This window comes from Myotis davidii, unplaced genomic scaffold (genome assembly GCF_000327345.1).
Source record: "Myotis davidii unplaced genomic scaffold, ASM32734v1 scaffold223, whole genome shotgun sequence".
Classification (NCBI taxonomy): domain Eukaryota; kingdom Metazoa; phylum Chordata; class Mammalia; order Chiroptera; family Vespertilionidae; genus Myotis; species Myotis davidii.
The window spans coordinates 2,403,502-2,413,921 of NW_006294609.1; the positions used below are offsets into that span (position 1 = coordinate 2,403,502).

Consider the following 10,420-nt stretch of genomic DNA (forward strand, 5'->3'; position numbering starts at 1 on the left):
GGAAAGCACACAGTCAAAGATAAGCACAGACGGCTTTAAAAAAAATAAAACGATTAGAACAAACGACAAATGAAACATTTCCAGATGCTTTGTTCTACTTGTTCTGTGTTACAGCGGGAATGACAGTTTTTTTGTTTGGTTTGGTTTGTCCTCACCTGAGGATATTTTTCCATTGATTTTTAGAGAGAGTGAAGGGAGGGGGAGAGACAGAGAGAGAAACATTGATGTGGGAGACACACTGACTGGTTGCCTGCCGCACACTCCCCGAACCCCCCCGAAACGGGCCAGGGATTGAATCTGCAACTGAAGTACACGCCCTTGAATGGAATCGAACCTGGGACCCTACAGTCCGAGGGCCGGTGCTCTACCACTGAGCAAATGGCAAAAGTTATTTTTTTTTTAAGTTTTGTCCTTAGAGTCCTTGTGGCTCCCGTTGTGGCACCCACACGCAGACCTGACTCTCCGCTCTCTTCTACCTCCCTCCTCCAATCACAAAGCCAAGCTGCCCTCCTTGTAGTCTTCTCCTCCAGTTCATTTTCATTCATGGCTACCACCTACTCTGGGGATTGATCCCCTCACGCTTTCCTGGCCTCTCCACAAGGTTGCTGCGCATGGATTTAGCGAGATAATAGCTTCCCCAGAGTTTCATTTCTTTTTTCCCCTTTTCTTTATTGATTAAGGTATTACATATGTGTCCTTGTCCCCCATTGCCCACTCACCCCCCTAGAGTTTCATTTCTTGACACCTCTTTCCTCCAGTCAAGCTGAAATGGATTATTCCTTCTGAAGTATTTCTGATCCTTTCACTTTACTCTTCTGGGAAAACTGACTGCTCCCTACTGACAAAGATGCACTCTTAAGGCTTCCCTCAGACTAGCCTCCATCTAGCTTCCAGTCTTACCTTCCACTAACCCCCCACCCCCACCCCACAATCCTGCCCTGTCCACACTGATGTGCCCCTGCTCTGCTGGTTTGGTGAAAAGAACACGCAACCTTTCTCGGGGGACATGCAGTTCTATGACCTTCCATTTCTTTGGCAGCCCCAGAGCATACTTTCCCGGATACCTTGATATGCTGGTGTCTTTTCTCTGAGTGGGGCAGGAGCATGAGACAGGCTAACGCAAAAGCTGGAAGCTCTAACTGGACGTACTGCCTGGCGACTCCAACCATGTCGAGATCATCCGAAACGGGACATCTTGGAGAGAGCACACGATTAGTCACGAGATGACACTGGCCGAGTCCCTTGTTTCTTGTGGTCCGCACTTGTTACTTGCCTATGCTTTCAGTAATCTTAAGACACTCAAGTGCTGTGCATAACACCTGCTTAGCAGCGAGCAACTCACGTCTGCTATGGTGTTCTTCCCGCAGTCAAAGGATCTACCCACAGGAATGCAGACCACTGGCTGCTGCTAGGATTATGTCTGAAAGCTGCCACATAAAGACACACGTCCTCTGAGACAACACTGTGTCTGTCACTCAGGGCGGTCACAAACGGTACCCTAGACTCACACTGAAACTGGGGACCAATCGCATATCCGGTTACCAGTGGTACCACACGTGGAAAGTAGACATTATAAAAATAAGAGATTTAATTTAAAAGCAAGTGGTATGTTTACCTTCCCAAGAAAAAGAAACTACCCTGTAACAGATATCTATTGAAAAGGAATTTCACAAGCAATAAATGGGATTTTTTTTTTTTTTTGGTAGAAAAACAAATATTTCACTTACTCGAGAATAGCAATGAGACTCTCACAACAATCTGATAACTGGCTGGGGCTTAAAGGACAAGAGGCTGAAAATAAAGAAACAAAAACATGTATACACACGCACAACCACCAAACGCGGCCCTCCGTGGCCCAGAGGAGGGGACGTACCTGAAAGCAGCGGGACCTGGACCACATGCTGCCAGGCCTTGCTGAAGTAGGGCACCTGTGGGGACACGTGTGTCAGAACGCACGCCTGGGCCAGCAGAGGCCACTGGGCAGTCACTACACGCACACCCCGAGCTCACATGCTGGATGCTCAACCAAAGTCCTCAACTGATACCTCCGTGTTTGAGGTGATTAGACTGTAGGATAATTTTTCAGCAGCCCTGGCCGGGTAGCTTAGTTACAACAAATTAACATTTCTCTCTCAAAAGCAAACAAACAAACAAAAAAACCCCAAAACCCCACTTAGTTGTACATTTATGTTAATCAGTTTAACAATAACCCACAACCGTCGGACCAACTTTAGTTGTACGTTTAAAAGGGTGAATTTTACATGTGAATTATAAATTTTTTTTATTGTTAATTCTCACTTGAGGATATTTTTCCATTGCTTTTTAGAGAGAGCGGAAGGGAGGGGGAGAGGCAGAGAGAGAGAGCAACATCAATGTGAGAGACCCATTGATTGGTTGCCTCCTGCATGTGCCTTGACCAGGGCCAAGGATCAAGCCTGCAACCGAGGTATGTGCCCTTGACTGGTATTGAACCCGGCACCCTTCAGCCCGAGGTCTGAGGCTCTATCCACTGAGGCAAACTGGCTAGTGTGTGTGTGTGTGTGTGTGTGTGTGTGTATCTTAATTAAAAAAAAAAGAGATCTATATGTGTTGATATGTAACAATCTGAACGACACCAATACATTATATATTTTTATGTGATAATGATGATGTGGGTGCACAACTTATGAAATTTAGAAAAAAATGACGTGGTCTCTGACTTTAAAGATCTTCAAAGTCCACGAGGGGTGGTCGAACGTGTAATTAGGGTAAATGGTGCTCTGACAACCATCACAGATGAGTCAGCGCTTTGGTGTGTGACGCACGGGGCCTAGAGAACGGGGGACAGTGAGGTCTTGGAGGAGGTGACATGGGCGCTGAGTGTTCCGAGTGTGAGCACCACTGTCAGGAACATCATCCCTAGCAGATCAGTTCTGTCCTTTATTAAGGAGACAATCACTAACCGGGCGTGCCCAGGAGTCACCAGGCCAGAGAGTATAGAGATTAAATTCTATAAAACTTACTTAAGAAAAAAGTTACATACCTGCCACAAAGAATGGATGCTAGAAATGGCTGTTAACACTTTCCTTAGATAAGGAATCTGTGGGAAAATAAACAAAAAACGAAAAGTTCCAAAGATCACCAAAACAGAAAATTTCCACATGAGGTATCGGATTCTTTCCAAGGGAGTATCAGTCAAATCCATCTTCCCTGAGAACCACCGGAGCAGTGTGCTTATACATCCACGGACATCAAACGAGGCCAGGGAGCCCTCCCTCCCTGTTTCCTGGGAGATCTGCATCATCCTGAGTCTGCACTTTCTCTGGCCTCACACGGAGTCCTGAGCCAGGGAGGGTGACGTTTGCAGCATGCATCCGTTCAGCAGCGAGCATCGCCGGCAGCGGCTGAAGCGCCGCCGGGCCGGAGCTGGCAACGACACTGCAGGGGAGGGTACCAAGTCTTACCATGTTGAAGCCAAGAAGCTTTTGCAGGAGTCCGTTCCACAGCTGCAGGTCATAGATTTTGTATTCTAAACAAAGCTCAGTCACCAGCCTCACTGCCTACAGGAGAGAGGAAAGTCGTACTGCTCTCCGGCACCAGACAATCAAACCACCTCTGCCAAAGGCATCCGGCCCAGCTGGGCTCCGACTGCCTCGGACACTGACTTCCCACAGACAACAAGGGGGAGGTGAAGCTCTACCCGCTCCTACCCAGGGCCATCTCTTCTCTCGTCCGGACGAGGAGAGACAGGCCTGGGGCAGGATGCTTTCTCTTGAGAGGGGTGGCCTGAGCCTTCAGGAAGAGAGGGAAGACGCCAAGTCGCCTTGTCACCCGCCAGGACAGGACAGAAGACAAGCTCTCACAGCCGCAGACCTGCCCGGGAATAGTTTCTCTGGTTTTGTCTTTCAAAGCTGCGGTGACGGGTGCCTCGGTGTACATACCATGGACTCGTGGCTGTGGTTTTTCCAGAGGCCCTTAATCATGCCTTCCTTAGGACTGTTGCAAAATAATTCATAGGTGATGGGGATATTCAACATCTCAAAAGAAGCCAGGAAAGTTATACATTTCAAGTAAGATCTGGAAAACAGAGGCATTCACAGTAAACATCCTCTTAGGCCACGTTTACACTTAAAATAAAAGCCACCATCTGGATAAATTAGGCCTGTTTGCTTTTAAATGCCTATTCTGGGTTTCTGAAAAGATCCACTGAATATAATATTAGGAAGACATCAGTTTGAGCAAGAGGCAGAAAACATTCAGTGTCTAAAGGTCTCGCAGGAGCGAGGGGAAGGAGGGCTTCTCACAGGCCTGTTCCCCTGTTGCCGCCATGTCAAGGACACCCAAGGTCCGTTCCCACGCCTCGCTAATGCCCTCTTCCTATCCACGGCCCTGCCAGCTGCCCTCCCAAACAACGACCTGCTGCTCTTTCTTCTTGTTGTTGCCTATTTCTTAACGCGATTTAAAAAGTCTACTCACTTGACTTCTGCGATGGGCTTTTTGAAGAGCGATTCTATGGTTTCCTTGTCAGCCAAATACAGGAGACACTGAAGAGCCCGTGTTCTGTGGGCAAAGGTTAACTGACCCATATCTAGTGTCTGTAAAACCAAACATGTACGGGGAGTTGCATGTTTGCATGCTGTGCCTGAGTCAAAACTCAGGTAACACAAGCAACATCATTTTAAAAACATTTAAAGTCAATCTCCATTCTGAGGGAGTCAGTAGTTGGCAAAGTGTGGTCCATGGAACCCTGAGGAGTGTTCCTCGAACTCATTCAGGAGGGAACGGTCAAAGCTGTTCTAATAACACTGCTGGTTCAAATCAAGGAAGGGACGCCCCCCTGTGGCGGCAGCCCGCAGTGGCAGCACTGAACATGAGCGATGACCTCCACTCAAGAAGGTTTGATGAAGCAGTAAAAATTAATCTGATTAAACCTCAACTCTTGAATAGATTAAGAGCTCACATCTGAATATTAATTAAAATGTACTCATGAATATTCTGTCTGACAAAATAGGAAGTGTGCCTCAGGCATACTGCAACGTGATGGTTTTTCAGGGGAAAGTGAGAGCCACTTTTCCTGGAAAGCCATTTTTACCTGAAATAATAACTGATATGCATGAAAAAAGGGGAAAATTCCCTCTCGCTGTCGAGGACACACCCTCAGCTTCTCACACTTTCCCCCTCTCCTTCCTCCTATCCTTCTAGCTACACCTTTGTCTCCCTGGGGTCCAATGGCCTCCGCACATGCACAAGCCTGAAAGCAAAGAGGCCTTGCTGCCTTTAGGGGAAGCAAAAGGGATGGGTGGGTCCACCTCAAATTCAGTGCGTGACTGGAGGGGAAGCCGGTTGGTTGCGCAGGGCCCCAAGGCCAGGGTGGAGTTTTCTCTGGTTGGCCCCTCGCTATCAGGAATGCTGACCAACCAGGGAGTTAGCAACCGTGAGTGTAGATAACCTGTGGGAACTGGCACACCATTCGGTCTGCTAAGTGGGATGTTACAGAAGCCAGCACTACATGGAGTTTGGCAGATATTACAAAGTAAGGCATACTTTGAATAAGCACACAAGTGAGCATTATCTTAATCACCTGTTAATGATATCGAGCATGGCAAGTATGCAGAGAAAAATATTAAGCTGAGATGCAGGACATGAGTTTTGACTAAGTTCCCAGGACTTACAGTTGTAGCTGATGTTGCAAATATAAACAGCAATCTTGAACTATAATCAATCGGACGAGACTGGAGGAGATACAGGACTCTGAAAAAAGTTGTTTAAAAGTTGTTATATTTAGATACACAGAGAAAGTCATTAGGCATCCCAAACAGAGATCTGAAGGGTTATGGGTCAAGGCCATTTTTGCTTTCCCTTTTACCTAGATGATAACACAATAAACAGTCTTCTCATCCATCAAATGGCTAGTTGATCTCTGATCATTTAAATTCTATGTAAGAAATTAACACAAACCATAGCTGCAAAATACACCAACTACTGCACATGGAGGTTGTTTTCAGTTACAGGATGGGATCAGTGGCACCGGCGTACTGGGCAGTTGTGGGGGGCGTGGAGCTTCCAGTGGGAAAAGGCCGGAAGTTACACAATTGGCATGAAGGAAAAATCCCTTTTGGGCTCTTTTCTAGGGATTCTCTCTCTCCCAGTTGTTTCCACGACTTCCCTGTGGCTAATTTAGTCAGACATCCTAGGACCTGCCTCATGCTTAGCCAAAGGTGCCTCCACCCCCAACACTGTGCCAGCACTCAGTGAAGTCCAGAGGCCAGGATGCCATGGGGGGTGGGGTGGGCGGGGGGCAGGCCAGCTCTGTCCGAACCAGGAGAGATTCCTTCCTTGGGCTGGTCCTTCCATGTCCTCTCAGATCTCTGGGGCTGATGCAGGGCTTCCGGGGGGACCTGACCTACTGGTGGCCGAGACCAGGAATGGCAGAAAGCTAGCCTGGGTGTCACCACGCCCGCTCCCACGCCTGGGCCAAGCAGCGCTAATGGGTTACCACATTCTTTCTGATTCCGGCCCAGACAGTCTTCCCAGGAGAGCAGGTCGTGAGCAGTCAGACCGAGCAGAGCACTGGGTGAGACCGAGGTGCCTTCTCTGGTCTCAGGCTCAGGTTGGGAGGGAGAAGAAACCCGGGTGGCCCCCGGCTGAGCCAGCCCAGCTCACCAGGCGGAGAGAACGTAAAGGGGGCTTGGGCCTAGGTCTCGGCTAATTGGAAGCTCTCCTTGGCCTGAGGCGCACTCTCTGCTAAAGGTGTTCTCAGAGGCCTCGACATTAGTAGGAACTCGTCGAAGGTTCAGAAATTCTGAATCTTGGCTGCTGCTTATTTATTGCGCTGCAGATACTTATACCTGCTCACAGCCACATATCAAAGAACTGATTCTTCTCAGAGACTGATCCAAGCTCTATCAGGAAAGGGTTTTCAAAACCTACCTCTGACAAATTTACTAGTAAGATTCCGACTGGGCAAGAGGATATGGGTAAATATAAGCAAAGAAAGAATACCTTCGCAGTGCTTCATCTTCTTGAAGTTCAAATATTTCTGATGGGTTCTTTGAGAAAGTAAAAAAGGAGAAAAAAAAGTCAAGACTTAATAAAGTTTGTTGAGCTAGATAAAATTATGGAAAATCTATTAGAAGAAAAACCCAATATAAAAATTGTCTACATGCAAGAAATTTCAGTACAATTCACTATTTTTTCTTGCTTAGAAAATGGGTTTACTAACATTCATTCAGTTAAGAAAATATTTGCACATATATGCATGGCCCATGGGCACAGACCATGGGGCAGTGAGGTCTGGTGCGGGGGGAGCGGGATGTGTGTGTGTGTTGGGGGGGCGTTGGAGGGGGTCAAGGGGAGAAAAAGGAGATATGTATACTACTTTCAATAATAAAGAATTATATTTTAAAAAAAGGAAAGAAAATACTGAGCACTCACTAGGTGCCAGGCATCGTTCTGGGCACATGGGCTCCCTGAACAAACAAAACCTACCCTCCCGTCCTCTCCTCCTGAAGCTACAGCCATTGGGTAATTTTTAGAAGAAAAGGACGCTATGAATTTCGAATGAGTCGCTCACTAATTCAGTATATTTTCATGGGATTTACAAAGCAATGTTTTAGGTGCTGTGGAGGAACTTTTCGGTTTAGAACTCCAAAACTGTAGGTTAAACCATTCTGGTTCCTGAGTCAACCACACACTCTGAAGGGCCTAGATGTGCCCCTGACTCCTCTGTGCCCCCTGAAGCACAGACTTTGTTCTTGGTAAATACTTAGAGGAAACAGTACAGACATTTCTGCCTTTGGATTGCTGAATCCCTCCATAAATTTAGATTTACTGATATTCCTAAAAAAACTGACATCGGCAAACCCACCATAAGACCTTTTACAAACCAAACTGGCCTGCACCCTTCTGAAACAGTGTCCGTCAGAGTTAATATAGGTTTAAGTGAGAATTCATGGACACATACAACAGTGCGGTGAAGGCCTGGGGAAGGGGCGGAGTGAGGTGGCGGGAGTCAATGGGGGGGAAGAGGACATCTGTAATACTTTCAACAACAAAGATAAATCGTAAAAAAAGAATTATCAATAGACGTCAAATTGGGGCATATGCGTGGTGGGGGAGGAGTTTGAAGAGAAACAAAATATACTGTTTCAAAGTACCTCTCTCTAATAATTACAAAAGGAAACACAGTAATTGTGTAATAGAGAAATAGACAATATTTTCACTAAGGTATCTAATTTTTTTTAATAGGTTTATTTGCATTACACTTTATTTAAAAAAATATTTTCATTGATTTCAGAGAGGAAGAGAGAGGGAGAGAGATAGAAACATCAATGATGAGAATCATTGATCAGGTGCCTCCTGCATGCGTCCCATTGGGGATCAAGTCCGCACCCTGGGTATGTGCCCTTGACCAGAATCAAACCCAGAATCCTTCAGTCCCTAAGATGACGCTCTATCCACTGAGCCAAACCAGCCAGGGCTAAGTAAATTAACCTCACGTATTAGGGCAAACAGACTTCTGGGCCAAATGTCATACCCTGAGAAGGACATAATATCGTTTAGGTAGTACTCTGGCCCAAAATGCATAATTCGAATCTTAAAATGAGAAAAAGTTATACAAATCCAAACTGAGGGGCAGCTTAGAACATAACTGGATTCTTTTCTTTAAAAATGTCAGTGTCACCAACAACAAGGAAAAGTTATGGAACTGTTCTAGATTAAAAGAGATTACAAATGTAACAAATAAATGTTGCACATAATCCTGAACTTGATCCTGGTCCCAGGAGGAAAACTTGCTATAAAGAACATTTTTGGGACAAATGGTTAAATTGTAACATGAACTATAGATTCAAGTCTGTTTGTATTGTATCAATATTATGTCAATATTAAATTATCTGACTGTGATAATTATACTGTGGTTAAGTAAGAGAAAAGCCTTGTTCTTAGGAAATGTGCTCGTAACTATTAAAGGGTAAAGGGGCAAGACATATGCAATTTACTCTCAAATGGTTCAGAAAAATATTATGAATATATATATATATATATTATGGGGAGAGTAATAAAGCAAATATGGGAAAACGTTGAACTCTGATGGAGCTGGGTGAGGAATAGACAGGAATTCTTTCATACTACTGCAACTTTTCTGTATGATTGAAATTACTTCAGAATAAAGTAAATCCATGAATCCGAGTGTAAGAACAGGCCATTTCTTTTATACCTATATTCACCTGGAATCACCAATTAAAAGGTAGAAATAGTTGCAAAACAATATTTAAGCTAAAAGAAAAAGTGGCCCAGCTTGGCCCAGCCGGTGTGGCTCAGTGATTGAGCATCCACCTATGAACCAGGAGGTCACGGCTCGATTCCCAACCAGGGCACATGCCCGGGCTGTGCGCTCGATCCCCAATGTGGGGCGTGCAGGAGGCAGCCGATCAATGATTCTCTCTCATCACTGATTTTTTTAAAAATCTTTCTCCCTTTCTCTCTGAAATCATTAAAAATACACATATTTTAAAAAAAGTAAACAACGTCATTAAAACTCATCAGATAATAGGAGGCACTAAACCGAACAAAGGTTTCTTCTTTTAAGATCCTGTGCTCCTAAGCAGAAGGTTCTCCCAGTGTGAGACAACAGATATGAAAGATACTCTTGAGGATAAACTTACTTCGCCAGGTTTTATGGATGGGCACAGCCATTTCTTCAGCAACATGTCCCACACTTTTTCCAGATTAATTTCATTGACTTCGGCTATTTCTTTAGCTGCTGCGTGAATATCTAAAATATTCAAGATGAAGAATTAAAAAAAGAAAAGTCCACATTCTCAATGCAAGAGAACTGGGAATCAAAATGATAGCTCTCCTTGGACGACAAGATAGCAAGGGTGCTGTCCTCACCGGGGTAGTCCTTGCCAGAGGCATTCTGAATTCTGAGGTTGATGCTCGGATGCTCGTACAGACTGACGATGAGGTGTGCTGGTTTTCCAATCACCCGCAGGTACTCCGCCGTGTTCAGCTTGTGGGCTATGAGCACGGCCTCTGTGCCTGATCGCCGGTACTGAATGTGGAGCTTCTTCAGCAAAGCCTCGGCTTTCTCACGCGTTTCATCCTTTAAAAATTCCCAAGCACAGACAAACGCTGGCTTTCTACATCTCAAGGGAGACACAGAATAGCCTATTTACCAATCCTGGGAGGGAGGGCCCTGCCTTAGTCACATCCTTAAGGATCCAAATAGAAAGGCCTCATTTTCTTTTTCCATTTTAGGCACCCAGCCGTGGGAAATCCTGGGAAAAGCTTACCACCAGGGCAGGATGAGGAGGCATGCTAGGTGACCACAATTTATTTTTATTTTTATTTTATTTTTTTAAATATATTTTATTGATTTTCCACAGAGAAGAAGGGAGAGGGATAGAGAGTTAGAAACATCGATGAGAGAGAAACATCG

General features: G+C 45.4%; 1 protein-coding gene across 1 annotated transcript in view; it reads right to left on the reverse strand.

The window, feature by feature from the left end:
* KNTC1 (kinetochore associated 1) overlaps positions 1–10,420 on the reverse strand; it is an 87,612-nt gene that overhangs the window by 3,278 nt on the left and 73,914 nt on the right. Inside the window, exons 50-60 of the mRNA XM_006768977.2 lie at positions 9,874–10,084; positions 9,645–9,754; positions 6,982–7,028; positions 5,652–5,730; positions 4,456–4,574; positions 3,921–4,056; positions 3,444–3,539; positions 3,023–3,079; positions 1,874–1,928; positions 1,728–1,791; positions 1,065–1,194 (exon numbers count right to left, since the gene is read on the reverse strand). Of these exons, the coding sequence (XP_006769040.1) occupies positions 1,065–1,194; positions 1,728–1,791; positions 1,874–1,928; positions 3,023–3,079; positions 3,444–3,539; positions 3,921–4,056; positions 4,456–4,574; positions 5,652–5,730; positions 6,982–7,028; positions 9,645–9,754; positions 9,874–10,084 (1,104 nt within the window). The remainder of the gene's footprint in view (positions 1–1,064; positions 1,195–1,727; positions 1,792–1,873; positions 1,929–3,022; positions 3,080–3,443; positions 3,540–3,920; positions 4,057–4,455; positions 4,575–5,651; positions 5,731–6,981; positions 7,029–9,644; positions 9,755–9,873; positions 10,085–10,420) is intronic.